Source organism: Trichosurus vulpecula, chromosome 8 (genome assembly GCF_011100635.1).
Source record: "Trichosurus vulpecula isolate mTriVul1 chromosome 8, mTriVul1.pri, whole genome shotgun sequence".
Classification (NCBI taxonomy): domain Eukaryota; kingdom Metazoa; phylum Chordata; class Mammalia; order Diprotodontia; family Phalangeridae; genus Trichosurus; species Trichosurus vulpecula.
This window is the reverse complement of record NC_050580.1, coordinates 119,123,019-119,148,331: the sequence shown is the minus strand read 5'-3', so window position 1 is coordinate 119,148,331 and position 25,313 is coordinate 119,123,019. Positions and strand designations below refer to the sequence as shown.

At 38.2% G+C, this 25,313-nt stretch overlaps 1 protein-coding gene across 1 annotated transcript; it reads left to right on the top strand.

Annotated features, from left to right (window-relative positions):
* On the top strand, positions 1-25,313 carry CFAP161 (cilia and flagella associated protein 161). Its single transcript, XM_036769645.1, has 7 exons — positions 1-107; positions 1,375-1,464; positions 4,675-4,907; positions 9,416-9,500; positions 11,378-11,536; positions 18,094-18,167; positions 22,317-25,313. Exons 1-7 carry the CDS (start codon positions 39-41, stop codon positions 22,510-22,512), a joined length of 906 nt encoding a protein of 301 aa, XP_036625540.1. The 5' UTR covers positions 1-38; the 3' UTR covers positions 22,513-25,313.

Sequence of the window (25,313 nt, the reverse complement as noted above, 5' to 3'; positions counted from 1 at the left end):
GCCAGTGTACCAATTGCAGAAACAGTTGGAGGGCGGAGATGGCAAAAAAGAACTACCGGACCTGCGTGCGGATGGGCAACTGGAACGAAGATATTTTCCTGGAGGAGGTATCGGCTGGGGGTGGGGTGGGGTGGGGTGCGGGGTAGTGTTGCTGGCTTCCCCCCGGAGCGTGTTCGAACTGGTCTGCCACTGAGAGTGCCCTCTTTCCCTTTCGCCACCCACCTCCTCTTTCACCCCCTCAGTTCTTATAAACTGATCTTTTACAAACTCTATCTAGCCCACCGCTCGCAACCTATCCTCTAGTCTTCCCCCGCCCCAGCCTCTTGACTAGGATCTCCATCTCGCATATTGGTCTCTAGTTCCTCCTACTCATTCCCTCCGCCCCCACCCCCTACTCCCACCCCATTCTTTCCCTGATGCTCATTCCTTCCTTAGACCCTCTACGCTGATTTCCCTCAGAATCTCCTCAGTTTCTCCAAAGTGGTCTTCCACTGACTGCCCCCATCCTTCTTCCTATTGATTTCCAAACACATTTTTTAAATGACTCCCCCTCCCCAGAACAGATCTTCAGGTCGTCTAGCCCCTTCATATTGGTCACCCACCAACTTACTCAGCTCCTCCCTACAAAAGAGCTGGAATTTGAACCCGGCTTTTCCTGGTTTTGAGGCTAGGTGACATTTATTTATACAGCGCCTACCATGTGTCAAGTACCGCCCTAAACACTAAGAAAACTTAGAACTAGGGAGATGCTATCATCTCCATTTTACAGTTGAGTTGGTTGATACAACCAGAGGTTAAATGACTCTCCCAGAGTCACACACATGGTAAGTGTCAGAGGCTAGATTTGAACTCAGGTCTTTCTGACTGTAGGTCCAGTGCTCCATACACACTGTGCCACCAAGCAGCCTCTATTAAAAAAAACAAACAAAAAAACAAAAAAAACAACAGATTTGGTATGAAGAACCTAAGAAATGTTTGAAACTGAAAAATTGTAAAGTCTTATGTAAATATGTGATATAATTCATATCACAAAAGAAACAATCACCTTAGAAAAGTGCAGTGAGCAACTGGAAGGTGGCTCAATAAATTTAAAATTAATTTAAACAAATTTTTAGAATAAATTTATGGCCTAAAGTGATGCCTGATATTGCCCAATCTAACCATTGTCAAACCCAGTCAATCACTTAATTGACAAGTATTTAAGAACCTACTATATGTAGATGCTAATTAGTAAAACTCAATCACTTTCTACTTGTTATAGCCACTGTCCAAGTAAAATTTCTAAAAACAGTCACATTTGTAAATACTGTTAAGTTCTTTAAATTGAATTTTCTTCCTCCCCCCCCCACCCCTTTTTCTCTTCCATTTAACCAGGAAATGATGAAAGATTTTTTGGAAAAAAGAGATAAGGGACAGCTCCTTATACAGAGAAATAGAATACTTATTGCAAATCTCTTAAAACAGGTAATTTTAAATTCTGTTATGTCTTTTTTCTCTTTGGAAGAAAACAAAGATTATTATTTTATCTTATTGCTATTGCACAACTTCATACATTTTAATTTGCATTGCAATAATATTTCAGCCAGAGCAATAATTGTTTAGATGGAAATGCAAATAATGAACCCGGAGTTGGAGGATGTTAGCTCTCAACAGGCTGAACAATGATGTGTCTGAATGAATGAGAATGAATTAGTATGAAAAGAGGTGACCAAACAGATTGTACCATGTTTTCTATAAAAAAATCTATCTGTCAGCACACATTTAAGCGGCTCCAGTGTGCCAGGCAAAGCACTACGGCAGGTTCTGAGGATGAAAGACAAAAATGAAACAATCCCTGCTCTTCAGGAGCTTTTTTTTTTTAAAGAAGATTTTTGATTCAAGGTCTTTGTTCTTATTTATTCCTTATTTAATCTTTGTGTTCTTATGGGATTAAAGCTTTTAAAGTATTGAATTTGAATTGATTCTTCTAATCAGTTTATTTATTGCCTTGTAGATTTTGAACCCTCACCCCCCCTTTTTTTGTCTTGTGTCTTCCTCTTAGAAGTATCACTTACTAAGGGAAGTAATAAGGTTAGAAATAATTGTTCCATGGTAGAAGTTGCCCTGTATTATAAATCCTATGGTACAACTTTACTCCTTGTCCCTTCCTCCCCCATATGATTTTCTTTCACACTTGCTATGCAATCTCCTCTCTGAGTCTATGATCTCCCGCACCCTTCTAGATGCTGGGTGCTTCAGGAGCTCTGATTTCCTTCCTCCTTAGGCAGGTTGCTGTCCATGGAGGCACAATAATCTCTCAGAGGAATTGCTCTTGTGTACAAACTCTCTAAATTAGACCCCCTCTAAGGTCTTCATCTCCCAATACAGAATATAGCCTTTTCCTGGGAGAATTCTTTACTGGGACCCCTTCTTATCATTTAGTCTAAATCACCCCAATCTGGTGGGTGTGAGGTGGCACCTCAGAGTGTTTTATTTTGCATTTACCTAATTATTAGTGATTTAGAGTATTTCCTCATATGGCTATTGATAACTCAGATTTCTTCCTTTGAAAACTGCCTATTCTTCATATAACTTGACCATTTATTAATTGAAGAATGGTTCTTATTCTTATAAATTTGACTCAATTCCATATATATGTATATATGTGTGCACTAATTTATGATTTTTTCAAATATTAGTCACAAAAGGGAAGAGAGATACAAGATCATATTAGAAGGGATGGTAGGATCTAGTGAAGGTTTTTTAAGGAAGGCAAAGACTTGGGCATGTCTGTAGACAGCAAGAAAGGAACCAGTAGATAGGGAGAGGAAAATGGAAAGATCATAGATTTTATTAAGAACATATGTAGAGGGGCTGGCTTTATTAAGGAGAAGGGCCACCTCTTTATGAGAGAGCAAAGAAGATAGTGAGGAAAAATATCAGAGAGATGTCAGATAAAGTGAGTATGAGAATGGGAAGATCTTGGTGAATGGTCTTGATTTTCTCTATAATGTATGAGGTGAGGTTCTCAGCTAAGAGAATGAGGGAGTTTGTACTGGGAACTCATGAGGAGCAAAGAAAGTTTAAAACAGCTGCTATATTAGAGAATTAGTTAGGAAGGAACAGAATTGCCTTGCTGTAGTGAATGTCCAGTTGAGATTGGATAACATAAATTGGTAGTGCATCTAGTCACTGGAGTTGCTTGCTCCAGCTCTGTTCAATAGCACATGAGCAGGAGTAAAAGAGGCAGATGTTAAGAGTAATCTAGGGTCAGGGACTGGCAAGGTCTGATTGATGACATGACAAGGGAGTAAAGGATTCAAGAATTGAGGATGGTGTAAAGTTGAACTGGTTCATTAAGATTTGATGGGGGAAAGAGTGTAGCTAGAGCAAAGTGATAGCCTGTAAGAATTGAGGAGTCTAGAGGTCATTGTAAGAATGAAGGATAGTTTTGGGAAAAGTGTAAGGTAAAAGGAGAGGAAATAATAGATGATTATGGTCAAATGGAAGACTTTTGAAGTTCTTTAACATGGGAGTGGAACACTTGTGGGTGAAGACAAGGTCAAGAATATGAATAGATTGAGGAAGTAGGAAGTTTGGGGAAATTGAGGGAATTTCAACACATATGTTGAAGTCTCCTATTATGAGGGAAGGGGTTAGGATAGGTAGGGAAACTATGAGCTCAGCAATGTATTCATTGAAAAAGGAAGGAAAATGTCTTGAGGGGGGGTCAATAGATTACAGCTACCAAGTTTTAGATTAAATCATAAATTTAGAAAGAGTGATTCCTCAAGGGAGGAGAGTTGCTGAGTGGTGGCAAGTGAAAAGAAACTCTGTAAGTAGCCATAGGGAACAAAGAGTATTCCGACTTCTCAACTGGAATGAATGAGTTGGGGGTGGGGTATGATAGAAGGTACAACCAGTACTAGAAAGGATGGCCAAGGATGCAGTCTAGTTCTCTGTGAGTGGTAGACAATGAATGGAAAGAATATTTGTTAATTATAGAGTAATAGTTCCAGGGGGTACAGTGGAAAGGGTGGGTAGATCTAGAATGAGACATCATTAGTGAGGAGGAGAGGGAGGATTGAGGTTGTCTTGTTAGCAAGCGTTTATTAAGTACCTATTATGCACCAGTCACTAGGCTAAGCTTTGGGGATACAGAGAAAGTAAAAAAAAGAAAACCAAAAAACCAAACAAAAACACAGTCCTTGCTCTCTAGGAGTTCATAGTCTAATGGGAAAGACATCATGCAAACAGCTATGTATCACAAGAGATATACAGGATAAATTGGAGATAATCCCAGAGAGAAGGCACTAAGATTAAGAAGGACCAGGAGATGTGAATAAGAACAAGGTAAATGGGGACAGAGAAGGAAATTAGTTCTTTGGTAGTCAGGGTTTCAGTATTACTGAGAGGGAGGAGAGTAGGAAGCGGCAAGAACATGCCAAACACTGATTGAAGATTTGTCCCAGGCGGTGTCTGGAGAAAGCTCTGCTGATCAAGACAGGTGAAGTTTCAAGGTCTTGTCTTGGCCAGGCAGCTCCTTGGAGGTATTGCAGTATTGTTGAAAGGGAAAGGGGGGGGTGCCTATGGAAGTCGGGCATGCTAGAAGTATGGTATATATTTTTAATATCATATGTTTTTGCTAGTGGCGGAGTGGGGTTTTATTTCTCTTGCTTTTTTTAAATATTACAGACAAAGATTTCTGCTACTAAAGATGGATTAATTCATTATGGAGATAGCGTATTGGTTATTAATCCTGACTGTGAAGATCCTCATGGTGGCCAAACTGTATTTGGCAGACTGGCATTGTCAGTGACCCCAGAAGAAATGAAAGCACACATGAGTAATGACATAGAGGTGCCCTGTGAAGTGACTGCTATGCATGGTACCAGCCCAGTTGGCAGAAACACATTTATCATTTTAAGGTAGAAACACTTGATTACTTTATCTTGGAAATAAGCATCAGTTTTAAGCTGTATCCTAAAGATGTTCTAAAGGGTGGAGGTGGCTTTGATGAAAGATAATGGGAAATATGAACATGTAAAACATTTTTTGTTATTGAACATCATTTGGATTCTGTGTGCCTTCCAGTAAGTACCTTCATTTTTAAAAGGTGGGTCTGATTCCTATCAAGCACTCTGTCCAAAATGTCATAGTTCATTGGTCACATGGTGAAAGTAGACAGTACATGGAACAGATTCTGGGGCCCTTATTCTTGGAAAGGCATAGCTCCAGTGGACCATTTGTAATTACCTGCCACTACAACAAATGACTATTTGGGTAAATGAAGGTAGGAGTAGAGCTGAGAACTACTTAAGAGTCAGGTGAAGAAGGTCTGGAGAACGAGGCAATAGAAGACAAGTGCTTTTAAAAATAATAGCATGATGCATATGGAAATTGAGGCAATGCCAGTGGAAGCTAGCAAATCCAAGAAACCCCTATAACCATTTACGAATGTCTTTTTACCCCGTTTAGATTTAGTTTGTATACACTGGCCAAAAAGGACTTCGTTCTCATGTTTTACCAGGAGTTCATAATCTGAAGTCCATCACTTTTTTTAATGCTTTGATGATTCTATTTCAACATAATTGATTTCCTTCAAAATTTTTATGTATTTTATTTTATGCATTAAAAAACCTGCATTGTTCTGAGAAGGGGTCCATAGGTTTCAATAGATTACCAAAGGCATCCATGACACAAAAAGGTTAAGAACTCCTGCTTTAGACCTACAAACCCCAATTCTTGTTCTATGTGTGAGAGAGGTAGGCTGTCTTGAGGACATAAAAATATTGTTTATTTGTCCCTGTGCTTTTCTAATTTTTAGAATAACTTAGCCAGTATGTGAAAGGAAGCAAGGGATATGGAGCAACTCTTCTTTAGCTGATAAATGAGAATTCTTTCAAAGTGACCTCATTTGTAATAAAGCTATCTCTTTTTGCAGATAATATGATGATATACTTAGAAAATCATAAAGATTCAACTAAAAAGCTAGTTGAAATAATAAATAATTTTAACAAAGTAACAGGATGGAAAGTAAACCCAAATAAATCATCAATATTTCTATATATCACCAACAAAACCCTGCAAGAAGAGATAGTAAGAGATACCCCATTTAAAATAATTATAAACAATATAAAATACCCAGGTGCATACTTGCTAAAACAAACCCAGGAATGACATGAACATAATTGTAAAACATTTTTATACAAATAAAGTCAGATTTAAATAATTGAAGAAATATTAATTGTTCATGGGTAGGCAGAGCCAGTATAATAAAAATGGCAATTCTACCTAAATTAATCTATTTATTCAATGCCATCTCAATTAAATTGCCAAAAAATTATTTCATTGAGTTAGGAAAAATAGCAAAATTTAGCTGGAAGAACAAAAGGTCAAGAATTTCAAAGGAATGAATAAAAAATGTAAAGGAAGGTGATTTAGCAGTGCCAGATCTTAAACTATATTATAAGGCAGTGATTATCAAAACTAGGACTGGTGAAGAAACAGAAAAGTAGATCAGTGGAACAGATTTGATATATAATACACAGTAGCAAATGAGTGTAGTAACTTTGTGTTTGGCAAGTGTAAAGATTTAAATTTGGGGGGGTAAGAATTCATTATTTGGTTAAAAAAATTGTTGGGAAAGCTGGAAAGCAGTTTGCCAGAAATTGGGTATAGACCAGTATCTTATACCATTTACCAAGATAGGTCAAAATGACCTAGATAAAAAGGGAGATAACACAAAGAAATTAGAAGAACAAGGAACGCATTACCTGTCAGACTTAAGGATAGGGGAACAATTTATGAATAAACATGAGATAGAGAGCATCGTGAGGTAGAAAATGGGTAATTTTGATTGAATTAAAAAGGTTTTGTACAAATAAAACCAACGTAGTAAAGATTAGAAGGAAAGCAGAAAACTGGAAAAGAATTTTTATAGTCTTTCAGATAAAGGTCCCATTTCTCAAATATATAGAGAACTTTGTCTAATTTGTAAGAATATGAATCATTCCCCAATTGATTAATGGTCAAAGGATATAAACAGGAAGTATTGTGATGAAATCAAAACTGTATATATATTCATACAAAAAAATGTTCTAAATCACTATTGATTAGAGAAATGCAAATTAAAATAACTTTGAGATATCATCTTATACCTACCTGATTGGCTAAGATGATAAAAGAGGAAAGTGACAAATGTTGGAGAGGATGTGGAAAAATTGGGACACTAATTCATTATTGGTGGAATTGTGAACTGATCCAACTATTTTGGAAGCAATCTGGAATTATGCCCAAAGAGTTATAAAACTGTATATACCCTTTGACCCAGCAGTACCACTGTTAGATTTGTTCCCCAAGATGATTAGGGAGAAAGGAAACGAACTTAGATGTTTTAGTGGTGGCAAAAAACTGAAAACTGACAGAATGCCCTTTAGTTGGGGAATGGCTAAACGAGTTGTGATATATGATTGTGATGGAATACTACTATGCTACAAGAAATTATGAGCTGGTTGATTTTAGAAAAACATAGAAAGACTTGAATGAAATAATGAAAAGTGAAATGAGCAGAACCAAGAGAATGTCATACACAGTAACAGAAATGTTGTCATAAGAACAACTTTACCATAGAAGAAGGGAAGTGTTGGATTTGGGGTTAAGAGGACTTGCGTTTGAATCCCTCTTCTGTTTACTGTGTAAGCTTGGGAAAGTCATTTAACCTCTTTGGGCCTCAATTTCTTCATTTTTAAAATGTAGTAGACCAGTGATGTCAAATTCAAATAGAATGGATTCCTGTGGGCCATGCACTGACTTTGAAAACCACAAATTAGCATTTTGGGGGGTATCTTTGTTTATTTTGTTAAATATTACCGTATCAATTTTTATCTTGTTTTGCTTTGTTTGGGAATGTTGAAGGCCACATGTTGCCCACTGGCCACAAGTTGGTCACTTCTTGATCAGATAATCTCTAAGGTCCTATCCAAATCTGCATTTGTTTACTATTCTATAATTTTAAGAAAACCATCTTAGTTAAAAAATGTAGACAGTTTTCAGGGGTGGGAGCTTATGTTTCAAATTAGATATTTTGTGAAAAGAAGAGCACAGCTTCCTAAATATTCTCGTCCTTTAGAAAAGAGGTTTAGGAATATTTTGGACAGGATGAATAAAATATTTTTTTGGTTTTTTTTTGTGGGGAGGGATATGGCTGTAGTTATAACAAATTAAACTATTCTATGTAATCCATTTGATAAATTATAGGTTTTTGATAATAACATTTGTGGTTGATTTTTAATTAAGTAGATTTGGTCATTTATAGCTAAAATTGATATTTTATGTTTTACATAATTTTGTCAAAATAGGTGTTTTTTTCTCATAGGAGGTATGGTTAGTGTTGGGGTAAAGCTTAACTGTAAGAGAACTGAATTAAATTTAAATTTTCTGTCTTCTACCTTTCTTACCTGTTTTTTTTTTTTACTTTTTCTTTTAATAGGAGAACAAAGAATTGCTCTGATAGAAATTTTGTGACACAGTTTCATCTAAAGATTTCAAATGTGTATTCCTAGAAAGACAGTGCTAGAAAGAATGTTGCTTATAGGACAAAAAAAAGCTAAAGACAGTTTTTCATATCTAGTTATCTCGTTCAAGTAAGACAAATTAATATGTGACCATGAGAGTTGGATACATTGTAGATCATACCTTTTCTTCAACTCCAGCTTATGTAAAACTCGAATATGGCATATAACCACGTGCATAGTAAGAAAAAAAAACATGAACACGAGGATATCAAAGAGGACAGTGATAGTAAAAAGGGAATAAAATAAGGTTATATGAATGGAAGGAAATTTTAAACATACATTATTTATAGGGGTTAAATTAAAAAATTTCACTGATATTTTTATTTCAACACATCATCTAATATTCTAGCATACTCCCAATTGAATACCCTATAATATAATAAGATCATAGGATAATAGAGCCAGGGCTGGAAGGAACTCTGGAGACCATTTAGTCCTATACCTTCATTTTACAACTGACAAAAATAAGGCCCAGAGAAGTTAAAATGATGCTAATCTTATGTAATTGCTTTTCAGTGTAAATTTATTTCAGTTGTTTTTCAGTCGTGTCTGATTTTTTGTGACCCCATTTGGGGTTTTCTTGGCAAAGATATGAGAGTGGTTTGCCATTTCATTCTCCAGCTCATTTTACAGATGAGGAAACTAAGACAAACAGGGTGACTTGCTGAGGGTCACACAGTAAATGTATTTTTTGCAATTCAAAGGGATTTCATTTTAAGTGGAGCCTACATTCAGGGGTATCTTAGGTTATACTTTGTGTGGTATATTAAGGAAAAGTAAGGATGGATACAGACATATTGATTTATAAAGATGTAAAATCTAGCACAAAAGCTAATATTTTGTTGTCTCTTTTTTGATAGCTTAGATGGAAATGCACAGGGCAAACCCATCAGATATGGACAGAATTTTGGTCTTGCAACAACAGCTGGCTTTGATGATAAGATGGTATGTAATCAGAATGTATACTTAGGTTTATGCTGATGGTTCCCAAGTCCCCATACAGCTTCAAAGAACCTAGAGAAAGACCTAAAGTGTGTTGAGAGGATTTACAGGAGAATATTGGCGAGAGTCTCATGGGATTGGATGGTGTGGATTTTTTTCTAGCTGTTCATTTCGAAGTAGTGTCCCCCTTGATAAGAGCAGGGATGTAGTGAGGAGATGTAAATACTGATAGAGAATCCGTATTTTAGGATGGCCTAACGAACAGAAAACTGAATAGAGAATCAAGCGTTCTATTAGTGGCTTCAATACATTTTGACACTAGTTTAGGTGCATTCTGTTCATCTTTCTCTTCTAGCTTTGTAGGATACAATAATGTACCCTTAAAACTACGTTGGAGAAAGAAGCATTTATTTTAACAACCAATGTATCATAATGGAAAGAGCACTTCATGGAGTCATAAGACTTGAGTTTGAGTTCCAGCCTTGCCAAATTACAAATTGTGTGACTCTGGACAAATCACTTAGACTCCCTGAGCTTGTTTCTTCATCTTTAAAATGGGGGACAATAATGAAATTATCAAAGGGTTGTTGTACAATGTGAAACACTAAACAAATCCCAGGTCTTTTATTTGTCTCCTGTGGAGTAGGGAAGGAGCCAGTTTCTCTATGGAAGACATACCTATGTGAGTTTGTGCCTTCCCAGCCTCCGCTGGTTCAGAATCAGGTCAATTGTTTTTGAAAGCCAGTGTTTGAAATTGGTTTGGCTGAGGGTTAGGGCAAAGTTGTCATTGCTAATCAAGGAAGGTAATTAAATCAACTTCCTCATAATCAACAAGGACTCACGGATTGGCACCTTGCCAACAGGCTTCCTGACTACCCTGGCCCACCCAGGTTCGGAGCCTCTGCCCTTTCTGTGTGTGTGTGTGTGTGTGTGTGTGTGGTACCACCCTAGAAGCCTATAAGCTCACTGATGGCAGGCATTGCCTCTTCTTTTTTTAATCTTTGCATCCCCAGAATTCATCAGAATGCCTTACACATATGTAGTAAGCATAAAAGTCTATTCAACTCAACTAATTGAATTGAGTAGATTTGATCATAATCCACATTTCCTGACACAGAAAGCTGTCGTGGTATGACTCCAATGTGATCTTATCTTCCTGAGCAATTGGCAGTGTCCACTGTATGGGTGGATTGGTAGATGTGCTGTCTGTCATGCTGAAACATTACATCAGCATCACCAGGGATGAGGTCTTTGATGGAAGTAATTCATCCCACTTGTTTCCAGTATAATAGAACTAGGCTGATGCTCAGCATGATGTACTTGGATAAATTGGGGAATGGTGGTGGGTAGAAATAACAGGAATAACTGGAATTACTTTTACTAGTGAGATGAAGTGAGAAAGCTGTAAGTACCAAAGATGTGAATTTCTTTAAAAGTACTTTGAAGGTAGTATGGTACATTGGAAATAACACAGGTCTAGAGTCACAGAGTCTGGGTTCAAACACCACCTCTGATACTTCCTACCTGTGTGACCTTGGGTAAGTCACTTAACTTTCCCAATCTTCAATTTTCTCATCTGTAATATGAAGGATTTGGGCTAGATGGCCTCTGAAGTCCCTTCCAGTGCTAGAACCAATGATACCATGAAGAATAGCTTCAAATGATACAGCACGGCTGCCTGTTCAGAAAATCTGGAGATAGATAGGTTGGCTAGAGATGTATCATCCATTTGTTCAACAACATTGATTGTAAGCCTGACATGTTCACAACACGACAAGGAATGACTGAAGAGAAGTAACATATTTTTACCCTCAAAGAGTTTACAGTCTAGAAACATTACATCTTGGCTCTCACTCCACTTTCTCCCTGTTCTTTTTCAGTTATATTTAGGAAGTAACCATAAGACAATGGTGCAGTCAGCAAAGCAGTCTTTGCTTCAGGACGTTTATCTAACGGATGAGTTCTCCTATTTGACTTGCTGGCAAGCTATTTACGTTGATCCTCAGCTGCGCATTGAATATGAAGGCTTTCCAGTTCCTGTAAGAATGATTTTTCCCCCCAGGAGGGTGGTGGTAGTGGTATGGAACTGTGATTTCCCAGGATCAAAAAATTTGAGAGTTAGAACTGTGATGGCCATCTAGTCCAGCTCATACATAAATGGAACCCCCACCATAATATGCTGGACAAGTGGTTGTCCCACTTTCACCTAAAGACCTCCAATTAGAGCAAAACTACCATCTCCTGAGACATCTTATTCCACATAGGGGCATCTCTGATTGTTAGGAAGATTTTTTTTTTCTGATGACAAGCTTAAATTTGCCTTTTCCAGGTTCAACGTATGACTCCTGGTTCTTTAGAGTCAGACTACCTAATCCATCCTTCACATGTCAGCCTTTCAAATACTTGAAAAGAGTTACTATGTGCTTGCAGAGTTTTTTCTTCTTTGGACTACACATGGCAAGTTCCTTCAACTGAACCTTTTATGTCATAGACTCAAGGCCCTTTACTATCATGGCTGCCCTTTTCTGTACATTCTCCAGCCTGTATCCTTCTTAAACTGTAGTTCCCCAAAACTGAACACAATTCTCCAGATAATGTCTGATGAGGACAGAGGACAATGGAACTATCACCTCCTTATTTCTGAAAATTTTCTCCTCTTAATATAGCTTGGGCTTATAATAGCTTTATTGGCTATCACCTCCTGTTGGCCCACATTGAGTTTGCGGCCCACATTGAGTTTGCAGCCCACTAAAGCTGCCAGATTTTTTACAGAACAATTGCTATCTAACCATGCTTTCTTCAAATTGTACCTGAGAAGGAATTTTTTTTTGTACCCATGTTCAAGCCTTCATTTTTTTACCCCTATTGGGATTCATCTTAGTAGATTCACCCCAGTGTTCCTCATCACATTTACCACCCAGATACCTTCTACCACCCTTGCCTTCTTCACACCTGTCTTGGCCTTACTTTCAGCCAAGTCAAAACCCCCTACCTGCACAAGCTATCTCATCTATTCTATCCCATCTCTTCCTGAAGACTGCTCCTTCTATAATCCCAGCTCACTCATGTATCTTTAATCTCTTCCTGTACTGCCCACAAACATGTCCAGGTCTCCTCCATTCCCCCAAACCTCACTTGGTCCTTCCATCCCCGATATCATCTCACATCACCTCTGCCCCTTGTGGCTACAAAGTTGCCTCCATTTCTTCACCTGTTATTCTCCTCTTAACTCTCTATAATCTGGCTTCAACCTTGTCATTCCTCCCAAAACTGCTGTTTCTATTGTTACCAATGTTTTTTTTAAAAATAAGTCTTCTATTTCTTACATCATTATAGTTATTTCAAGTATGCTTCCCTTACTTTTTCTCAAAGAGCCATCCCACATAACAAATAGTATTTTTAAAGAAGAAAAACATCAACACTACTGGTGGATACATTGGAAAAGGATTAAAAACATTCTATAAGTGACATCTGTTGACCTCCTACCTCCATGAGGGGGTAGTTTCATGATATCGTTTCATATCTCTTCATTTGAGTCCTGCTTGATCTTTTAAACTTTATTACATTCACTTTCGATTTTTTGGTGTGTAGTTCTTTCCATTTATATCATTATATTTATTGTATTTTTTATTTCCTTGGCTCTGTTTATTTCACTTTGCATCAGTTCATATTTTCAGTTCCCATAGATCTTTTTATTCATCACATGCATAATTTCTTGTAATAAAATAATATTCCATTACATTCTTATATCACAATTTGTTTAGCTATCCCCCACTTGATAGGCATTGATTTGTTTTCAATTCTTTGCTGTCACAAAAAAGTGCTGCCATAAATATTTTGCTGTATATGGGGACTTCCTTCTTATAGATGGTTCCTTTGGGGTATAAGCCTAGTAATAAAGTTTCTAGTTCAAAAAGTATGAACATCTTTGTCAATTTATTAGCATAATTCTAAATTGCTTTCCAAAATGGTTGTACCATTTCACAGCTCTACCAACAGAATATAAGTATGTCTATCCTTCCACAACCCCTCCAACATTGATGACTGTCATTTTCAGGGTGAATTTTGCCAATTTACAGAGTGTGAGGTAAAACCTCAGGGTTGTTTTGATTTGTATTTCTTTTATTATTAGTAATTTGGAACATTCTTTTATGTAGTTGTATATACTTTGCAAAAACTCCTTTGAGAACTGTTTGTTCATATCTTTTGACTACTACTCTATTAGGAATGGCTATTAGTCTTATGTGTATTTATGAGTTGTTTATATATCTTGGATAACAAACCCTTATTAGAGAATCTTAATAGAAAGTTTTTTCCCCCATTCAACCACTTCCCTTCTTATAATAGGTACATCTGTGCAGAACCTTTTCAGTTTCACGTAATCAAAGTTGTCTCTTTTGTTTTTTGTAATTGTCTTTATCTCTTGTTGGGTTAAGAATATATCTCCTAGCTGTACCTGTAAGAGGTATATGATATGCTTCTTTTCTAATTTTTAGATAGTATAATCTTTAATATTGAGGTTGCATATCCACATAGAATGTATTGTGGAAGACGGTATAAGATGTTTGTCTAAGTCTTAATTTCTGTTAGATGGCTTTCTAGTTTTCCCAGAAGTTTTCAAAATAAACTCACAAAAATAAACAGCATATCTACATAATAATAATAAAACCCAAGAAGTAATAATAGAGAGATTCCATTTCAAAAAAACCCCAACTTTTTATGTTAGAAGGCAGAGAATGTTTTTGTCTTTCTTTGTATCCTCAATGCTTGCTTAGTATGATATCTGCCACATAGTAGGTGCTTAATAAATGCTCGTGGACTGCTGAATGACAAACTATATGCCAGGCATCATGCTAAGAGCTGGGGATACAAAGAAAGGCACAGAGTTTGGTGTTCTCATTATCTTTTTACTTATTTTAGGTATTTAGCTCTGTGTTAATCATTTTTGTGCTGGTATTTCCATGGTAAAGGTCATTCATTATCCTCTGTAATGAAAACACAAATAAGAATTAATTTGGGAAACTTTGGGTCTAAAAACTCCCTCAAGCCAATGCAGATTGTGAACATCTCTGTTACATGTCATAAGAGAGACCTGTCTGAGGCCCTGAGAGGCTGAGCAGCTTGCCCTGGGTTCCATGGTTCATACCCATAAGGGCAGGTCTTGAACCCAGGTCATAGAATTGTAAATTTAGAGATGGAGGGGGATAGGATCTTAGAGGTCACAGCCTGCCCCCCTCATTTTACAGATGAGTCAAGCCCGGGGAACTCAGAGCCTTGCACAAGCTCACACAGGTAGCAAGTAGCAAAGCTCAGATTTGAACTCAGCTCCTTTTGCTAGAGTTGATGCTCATTCCACCACAACTATGGTCTTTTTGACTTGATCCACTGTCATCCTGTCTCCTAAGGGTGTTGTCATTGTGTTAATGTAGGACCCACATCATAATGCTGGTGACTTGTTTATGGTACTCTAAGACCTCCAGATTTTTTTCATATGAAATAATGTGATCCACCTTCCCTTTTCAACCACAGGTATGTGTACACGTGTACGTGTGCACACGTGTGCACGCACGCACGTGCATACACACACACACACACACACACACACACACACACACACACACACACCCATCTTGTTTTGGGCAATTCCTGAAAATGAAACTTGTTTTTTCTAATTCTGTGCACCAAGCCTAATCTCTAATGTTGTGCCCTGACTGATCTTTAAGCTTTGCATAAATTCAGTCAGAAACAATTCGGACCTGTTTAGCTTTGGCTGTTATCATCTTAGTCACAAAGTCATAGAACTTTCAGGGAGAAAGTGGCTTAGAGATCATCCAGCCCAACTGGTTTACTTTAGGTTTTCTAACATTAGGGTTCACTTTAGTTGGGGCCTGTATATTGTTCATTTTCTACAATAGGAAGAATCTCTCATGCCCATAACTTAGTATTGAAGAAAAAGATAGCAATGCTGTACTCTGTGTTTTAGGTACAAGTATGTCAGAAACAATTTTTATTAATTTAACATTATTCTAAATCCAAGCCATATCTTAGAGAGAGAAATATCCAAACTAGCGTAGTCTTCCTCCTCCCCTTCTTTCCCCATCCTCCCTCATGCTCTTAGACATCTCTCAGTCCCAAGGCACTTTGAAGTAACACTTGTAAGAAGCTTGAGTAAGGGAAACAGTAATATGTTAGAATAAAGTTTTAGGTTAACATTCCAGAACAATGGTCACTACTCAGTTCCTTCTTTTCTCCACAAGGACTGAAAGGAAGGGCCTCCTCCCAGCATTCAGTATCATAATCCTTTCTGAATAACAGAAGGGCACTTCACTTGGCTGGGTCACTGACCAGTGGCTTCTGGGAAAGGGGAAGATAGAGATCTCTGTAACACAAGAGATTCTCTGTGTTTAGGAGTTTGGTTGTCACCCACCAAGTATTTCTTGTGACTTTAGCCTTTTTTTCCACCCACTTTCCTAAAAGGAAGAATCCAGAAAAGGTTTTAGGTTGGAGAAAAATATTACTTCTTAATATTTTCAGTTGCACTGAAAAGGAAGTTTTAATATGCTTCCACAATAGGTAAGCCTTAAGGAGTGACCTGAAGTTCAGAGACATTATGTATCTTATGGCATCTGTGGTCAGACAGCCAGTAAGTGTCAGAATAGGAATTTAAACTCAGGTCTTTCTTACTCTAAATTGATCACTCTATCAAGTGAAGTCAAATCAACAAGCATTTATTAAGTACCTACTTGTGCCAGATGCTGCGCTAAGCTTCTGGGGATACAGAGAAAGGTAAAAAGCAGTCCCTACTTTCAAGGAGTTCAGTCTAATGGGAGACACAAGAGGCAAACAAGCCACATTCAAATAAATTATAGAAGGAGGAAATTGGAGATAATCTCAGAGGGTTGGCATCAGAATTCATTAAAGGAGATTAGGAAAAGCTTCTGGTAGAAGATGAGGTTTTAGCTGAAAAAGGTCAGGGTATCCAGGAGCCAGGAGGGAGAGAATTCCAGGCATAGGGTCATACAGTGAAAATGCCCAGGGGATGGAGTGTCTTATGTAAGGAGCAGCAAAGGAGGCCAGTGTCAGTCACTGAACACATGGCAGGTAGAAAAGTCTAAGAAGCCTGGAAAGACAGGAGAGGGCCCAATTATGAAGGACTTTAAAAGACAAACAGATGATTTTATATTTGATCCTAGAGGTGGTAGGGAGGGATTTGGATTTATTAAATGGGGAGATGACAAGATCAGAGCTGTACTTTAGTAAGATCACTTTGACTGCTGAGAGGATGGACTGGAGTGAGCAGGGACTTGAAAACTAACCAGCTGGCCACTGTAATAGTCCAGGCATGAGATGTTAAGGGGCTGCACTAGGGTGGTGGCAGTGTCAGAGGAGATATGGGGATGTATGTGAGATGTACAGGGCTGATAAAAAAAGGGGTGGGGTGGGGTAATGAGAGAGAGTGAAGAGTGAAGACCAACACTAAGCCTGTTATTCTGGGTGACTGGGGGGATGGTGATGTCTTCAATAGTAATGGGGAAGTTAGGAAGAGAGGAGGGTTTTGTGGGAAAGATAATGAGTTCAGTTTTGGGGATGCTGATTGTAAGTTTAAATGCCTGAAGGGTATTAGGTTTGAGATGTCCAATATGTAGTTGGAGACACCAGACATCGAGGTCAGAAGAGAGGGTAGGGATGGAGATATAGATCTGCAAATCACCTGAATAGAGATAATTAAATCCAGGGGACCTGATGAGAACACCAAATGAACAACATAGAAGGATATCTACTGTAGACAAGTGGACTTGACCTAAATCCAGCAAAGATAGTGAGAAAGAGGAGTCAGATGGAAGGAGAACCAGGAGAGAACAGTGACCCAAAAACCTAGAGAAAAGACAGCATTGAGGAGAAGAGGGTGATCAACAGTGTCAAAGGTTGCAGAGAGGTCAAGAAGAATGAGGACTGAGAAAAGGCCATTGGATTTGGCACTTAACAGAACATTCAGTAACTAGAATGGAGCAGTTTTCATTGAATGATAAGGCCAGAAGCTAAACTTCAGAGGGTTTTCCTAAACCCTCTGAGTGAAGGGAGAGGAAATGGAGGCACCAATTGTACCTTCTCAAGATATTGAACCAAAAGAGAGATACAGGATGATAGCTGGGATAAAAGGATCAAGTGAAGGTTTTTTGAGGATGGAGAAAGCATAGGTATGTTTGTTGGCAGTAGGGAAGCAGCCAGAAAAAAGAGATAGATTGAAAATCAGTGAAAGCGTAGGGATAAGAAGAGAGGGCAATATGCTGGAGAAGATGGGATGGAATGGATCTCTTGTGAATGTAGATACCATGCTACTTTCTTTCCTATTGCCTAGAATTACCTGAAAGTTAAAAAAAAATACTGATTCCTAAAGGACCATAATAAAACTTTAATGTCCTTTTGCACATAGAAATGTTGATACTGTGCTCGCAACCTATCACAATAAATATTGTTTGAATAATGATGGCCTCATTTATATAGTTAATTAATAACAATAAATGTCACACAGGGGCCTGATTTACCAAGGGTTCTTTAATTAGTACTTAAATAACACTTTATTTTATTTTTCCAGGCAAATACCAAGATCATTATCAAGCACTGCCATACGAACCGAGCACTAGCAGCTAACAGGAAATATTCTCTAAGGTACTCTTTTTTTTCAATATTGCATTTTTTTAAATCAAGATGTCAAAAGTGTTTAACAAACATTCATCTAAGGTGCTCTTGATGCTGAAAAATGATTAACAAACAAAAGTAGAATATAAGCTCCTTGAGGCCAGCAACTCTTTTTCCCCCTTTTTTTTCCCATTTTTATTTAATTTATTTAATATATTTAGTTTTCAGCATTGATTTTCACAAGAGTTTGAGTTATGAATTTTCTCCCCATTTCTACCCTCCTGCCCACTCCGAGATGGTGTATATTCTGGTTGCCCCGTTCCCCAGTCAGCCCTCCCATCTGTCACCCCACTCCCCTCCCATCCCCCTTTCCCTTCTCTTGTAGGGGAAGACAAATTTCTACACCCCATTGCCTGTGTATCTTATTTCCTAGTTGCATGCAAAAACTTTTTTTTTTGTTTTTGAACATCTGTTTTTAAAACTTTGAGTTCCAAATTCTTTCCCCTCTTCCCTCCCCGCCCACCCTCCCTAAGAAGGAAAGCAATTCAACATAGGCCATATGCGTATCATTATGTAAAACTCTTCCACAATACTCATGTTGTGAAAGATTAACTATGTTTTGCTCCTTCCTAACCTATCCCCCTTTATTGAATTTTCTCCCTTGACCCTGTCCCTTTAAAGTGTTTGTTTTTGATTACCTCCTCCCCCTGCCCTCCCTTCTATTGTCCCCCCTTTATACCCAATTGAGTGTGTATGCTATTCCCTCCTCAGGTCAAATCTGATGAGAGCAAAATTCACTCATTCTTCCTCACTTACCCCCTCTTCCCTTCCTACAGAACCGCTTTTTCTTGCCACTTTTATGCAAGATAATTTACCCCATTTTATCTCTCCCTTTCTCCCTCTCTCAATATATTCCTCTCTTATCCCTTAGTTTGATTTTATGTTTTTAGATATCATCCCTTCATATTCAACTCACCCTGTGCCCTCTGTCTATATGTGTGTGTATATATATATATATATATATATGTATATACTTACATAGACACACACATATGTATATATATATACATATATATATGCGTATTCCTTTCAGCTACTATGATACTGAGGTCTAATGAATCATACACATCATCTTTCCATGTAGGAATGTAAACAAAACAGTTCGACTTTAGTAAGTCCCTTATGATTTCTCTTTCTTGTTTACCTTTTCGTATTTGTCTTGATTCTTGTGTTTGAAAGTCATATTTTCTATTCAGCTCTGGTCTTTTCACTGAGAAAGCTCAAAAGTCCTCTATTTTATTGAAAATCCATATTTTGCCTTGGAGTATGACACTCAGTTTTGCTGGGTAGGTAATTCTTGGTTTTAATCCTAGCTCCATTGACCTGCAGAATATCATATTCCAAGCTCTTTGATCCATTAATATGGAAACTTCTAGATCCTGTGTTATCCTGATTGTTTTTCCGCAATACTCAAATTGTTTCTTTCTGGCTGCTTGCAGTATTTTCTCCTTGACCTCGGAGCTCTGGAATTTGGCAACAATATTCTTAGGAGTTTTCTCTTTGGGATCTTTTTGAGGAGGCGATCTGTGGATTCTTTCAATTTCTATTTTACCCTCTGGCTCTAGAATATCAGGGCAGTTCTTGCAAGATGATATCTAGGCTCTTTTTTTGATCATGACTTTCAGGTAGTCTAATAATTTTGAAATTCTCTCTCCTGGATCTATTTTCCAGGTCAGTGGTTTTTCCAATGAGATATTTGACATTGTCTTCCACATTTTCATTCTTTTGGTTCTGTTTTATAATATCTTGATTTCTCATAAAGTCACTAGCTTCCACTTGCTCCAATCTCATTTTTAAGGTAGCATTTTCTTCAGTAGTCTTTTGGACCTCCTTTTCCATTTGACTAACTCTGCCTTTCAAGGCATTCTTCTCCTTATAGGTTTTTTGGAGCTCTTTAGTCATTTGAGTTAGTCTATTTTTTAAGGTGTTGTTTTCTTCAGTATTTTTTTGGGTCTCCTTTAGCAAGTTGTTGACTTGTTTTTCATGGTTTTCTCTCATCATTCTCATTTCTCGTCCTAATTTTTCCTCTACTTCTCTAACTTGCTTTTCCAAATCCTTTTTGAGCTCTTCCATAGCCTGAGACCAGTTCATGTTTTTCTTGGAGGCTTTTGATGTAGGCTCTTTGACTTTGTTGACTTCTTCTGGCTGTATGTTTTGGTCTTCTTTGTCACCAAAGAAAGATTCCAAAGTCTGAGACTGAATCTGAGTGGGTTTTTGCTGCCTGGCCGTGTTCCCAGCCAACTTACTTGACCCTTGAGTTTTTCAGCAGGGTATGACTGCTTGTAGAGTAAAGAGGACTTTGTTCCAAGCTTGAGGGGATGCGCTGTTGATTTCAGAGCTATTTCTATACAGCCAACTGTGCCACACCAGCACTCCTCCTTCCCCAAGAACCGCCAACCTGGACCTGACACAAATCTTAAGCAGGCTGTGCACTCCTGCTCTGATCTGCCACTTAATTCCTCCCACCAGGTGGGCCTGGGGCCAGAAGTAACTGCAGCTGTAGTTCTGTAGCTGCCCCACCTCTGTTGCCCCTGGGGTGGTGGCTGAATGTGAACTCTTTTCACTCTGTCCCCCGCAGCTTTTCCCACTAACCCTCTCCGTTGTCTTTGGTGTTTGTGGGTTGAGAAGTCTGGTAACTGCCACAGCTCACTGATTCAGGGCTCTAGGGCCTGTTCCGCCCGGCTCCTGGTCTGGTTGATCCTGCTGCCGCCCATGCTGAGCTCTGCTCCCTACATGATAGACCTCATCCAGCGACCATCCAGGCTGTCCTGGGCTGGATACCTGCTTCCCTCTGCTATTTTGTGGGTTCTGCAGTTCTAGAATTTGTTCAGAGTAATTTTTTACAGGCTTTTGGAGGGACCTGGCGGGGAGCTCACGCAAGTCCCTGCTTTTCAGCTGACATCTTAGCTCTGCCCCCGAGGCCAGCAACTCTTTACTTCTATTTTTGTGGCCTCAGTATACCTAGCACTATGCATGGCACTTAGCAAGTGATTAATAAATGTTTGTTGAATTGGTTTAATTGAATAGATGTAACCCCCCACCTAACACTGTTAAATTAATTCAATGAAAACCTAGTGTCTGGGAAAATGACTTGGCAAAGGAACAGTTACTATCCCATAAAGGTTTTTAAAAATTGACGGGGCCAAATCATAATCAAGCAGGTTTTGATAGTTTTATGGTAGGGTTTGAATATGATATCTAATGATACTATTGCAAAGCTTTGTTGGTCAGGGTCATTTAGGAGTATGCTCTTAGTGTATTAATGGGATATGGTAAAAAGTTCATTAATGATGGGATATCATTGCACAAGACGTTAATGAAATGAAAATTTTTTACTATAAGACATTCCCTGATATTTACCATAGGATATCATAGGATATTTCCTGAAATCTGATATAATCCCATCCAATTCTTTTCTTGGTATCTGAACAGTTATTTTAAACCTACCTGAGAATCTAGGACCTCACAAAACTTTCTATTAATGGGCTTTTATGGTATTTTATAGAAATATATATATGTATATATATATACATATGTGTACATAGATCTATATCACATAATGCAAGTGAATTCAGAGTTGAGTTGATTTTTGAGTTAAAAACTCAAATTTCTAATATTATTTTCTTTTGGTCTGGACCTGTGATTTCATCAAGGTTGTGAGCTTATAATCTTTGAGAGTCACCTGGGGGCACTGAGGGGTTAAGTCATTTGTCCATGGTCCTAAAGCTAGTATGCCTCAGAGACAGGACTTCCAATTTCCAAGGCTTACCCTCTATGTACTAGTCTATATTATCTTTCAGATTTATAACAGTAACCTACATTTATGTAGTCCTTTACAGATTCCAAAGCATTTTAGGTACATTTTCTGATTTGATCTTTACAACTTTCCTATGTTTATGAGGTAGATAGTGTAAGTAATAATATGCCCATTTTAAAAATGAGAACGTGGAGGCTCAAATAAGTGAAATGACTTCTAAGGCAGTAAGTGGCAGAGTGGGCACTCACCAGTCCACCTCCGTCCATGGCAGCTTATGTCTAAACATTCCTTTTGACTCACTGTTAAATGTTCAAGCTTAATTTTTGTTTGACTAGGTGGTTTTCTTGCTTTTCTTTCCTCAGAACATATTTTGGAAAGGAATGTGAAGTTGTCTGTCACACACACCTAGATGCTCGCAGATCTGAAAAACCATTGAACCACTGGGTTTTATGTACTGGGGATCCAAGTGGCCATTCATCTATTTTGTTGGACAGACCCAACGCTTCATCAGAGAAGACCATTCCAGAACAGCAAGTAGTGAGCACAGATGCACTATAATCTGTTAGCCAAAAAGTCTCTCTGACCTATGCTTTTAAAAAATAGAATTATAATTTTTAATGAAATTAATCTTCTTGCCTTATGGAAATAGATTTTTAAAAAATGAGTCATAAAAGCTCTTTGAAAGGTATGTGGAATGATATGAGTTTCTACTATCTTTATAATGTCAGACTTGTTGGTAAGGATTGATGACCATATTTTCATTCTTCTTTGAATGGATTCTTTTTAGACTGTTAGCTCCTAGCGGATAAGAACCATGACCTTTTATGTTAACTGTAACCTGTGCTGTATACATTTAGATATTTAATAAATGTTATTTGAAGATGACCAATTGGTTATTCTTGAGTAATAATGGAAATCAGAAACATTACAGAAATCTCAAGATTTAATTTTGCCTTGTAAGACTGTATGTGACAACTCCTTTCAAAATATCTCTGCCAATACCCTTTAAGGATATATATCAACATAATAGAAACTGCTGCAGTTGAAGTGCTTGGCAGGGTAGAGGACATCCACTTTATTTTTCTTTTCTGGTCTCTTCTGTACAATTGAAACATTGGTGAGGTGTCTAGAAATTTCTGTTGCCCGCCTTGATTTAACCTGCTCAAAAGATTTATTTGCACATTCCCTAAGAGGAAAGTACCATTCCTTAGAGAGTAACTTCTTTGAGGCTTTGCAAGTTGCAAAAATCTTGCCATCATCTTCCTCTACCTGGTTCTTTGCCATTGTACATAATTGTCGTGTGAGAGAAATCCATCCATCCATGGGGAGTTAGTGGATTTCCAAAGATCATGAGTCATCTTACCCTGAGCTGCTGACCAGATTTATTTTCATAAGATGAGTGGGGCAGATTCTTGCCATAGTATCCTTGTTGTTTGTCTTTGCTATGTTAGGGAAAAGCAAACCTCCTGTTGTTAACTGTTCAATGACTCGTGAGTGCCTCTTTTTATTCCAGTATGGAAGCTGTATTAAGAGAATGGAAATGGATTTGCAGGTATGTGTTGACCAGTCTCTCAATAGCCAAGTTCATTCTTCCTCACCCTCCACTTCTGTCAGTTTTGTAGGTTCTTCCTCCACTACATTTCTCACACAGCCACCGCTGTTTCAGGGACTCCTTGTTGCCACCTGACTAGTACAACAACTTCCTAATTAGACTCCTGGCTTCCAGGCTCTGGCTCCCCCTTCTCCAATTTTTTCACACAAGAACATTTCTAAACTGACTTTAACATTTCTAATGTCAATGAATTTAATAACACATCTAAACTGATTTCTAGACAGATCTGACTGTTGCCTTCCTGTCTAAAAACTTTCTTTGGTTCTCCATTATTTCTAGAATAAAAACACAAGCCCCTCAGTTTGTAATTTAAATCTTTCACAGCCTGACCCCGATCTGGCTACTTTTTTTTCCAGTACATTTCACTATTCCCCTTATAATCTCAGTTCTAGTCAAACTGACTTCTTTGTGGTTCCTGTATCCTATCTCCTACTTCCAGACCCAATATCAGTTTTGAAGGGCCCGGGTACAGTTTTTTTGCTTCTCTGACTTCCTACCAGAAAATTTTTGATCTTCCTATCTAACAACATCTAGCTTGCTATCACCAACATCTGTTATGAGTACTGAGCTCACAAAGCTCAAAGGTTAGAAAAGTTTATTTGAAAGTCAGTGCAAACAAACTGAACCATCCTCATTCCATACTGCCAGTACACAAACCCTTCCCCAGAGGCCAGTACAACATTGGCACTTACTTGGTAGATCTCCCATTGCAACTGTCCCATGTGGCTTCTTAATAGAAGCAGCTGATGCATAGCCTGATGCTGGAGATCCATCTTGGCTTCTCTCAGAACCACCCCTGTTGTACTTTGTTGATGATCTCCACAGTCGTCGTTCTAGTGTTACCTCTACAGGCAAGGGTAGGATGGAAAGGTGGAAAAAATGTTCCCAGCATTTCTTCCTCTCTGCCATGGGATAAAGAGCATCTCTCATATCCATTCTGACTAGCTTGGATGCAGTGTCCATTAGAACTCATCCCTAAGTTTCTCTCATGTAATACGGATGGTGACGGTGCTGCTGCTTCTGGTGGTGGTGGGTGGTGTTGTGTGTGTATGCGTGTGTGTGTGTGTGTGTGTGTGTGTGTGTGTGTGAGAGAGAGAGAGAGAGAGAGAGAGAGAGAGAGAGAGAGAGAGAGAGAGAGAGAGAATGAGAGAGAGAGAGACAGGGTGTATTTAGAGGTTGAGTACCAGCCTCAGGCCCTCCCAATTTTCCTCCCAGCATTGTCTTTCTCCACTATGTGACTCCTTCCTGCTCCTTTTCTCCTAACCTCCTATGATTGATCTCACATGTGATACTGGGCTGCTTCTCACTGAACTAGAGGAGAGGAGGAGGGGGAGCCTGGAGGAGGGGGCACAAAACTAATTTAATTCTCCTCCCACCCAAATTCCAAAGTCCTGCTTAGTTTTAAAGTCACCTTAAAAAAGCTTGGAACTTCCCCATTGACTAATTTGATCTTGTAGTTCTCTAAAACAGCCACAAGATGTCAATATGTAAAATTTTAAATATCTTAAACCTAAAAATGAATTCGATTAGAATCAGATCTTTCTTTTCTTAAGCTTTTACTTAGTATTTAATTTTTCCCCAGTTACATGTAAAAACAATTTTTAACATTTGTTTTTAAAACTTTGAGTTCCAAACTCCATTCCTCCCCAACCCCCCGCCAGAGGGCAAACAATTTGATATAGGTTATACATGTGTAGTCATGCAAAACATATTCATAATAGTCATGTTGTGAAAGAAAACATAGACA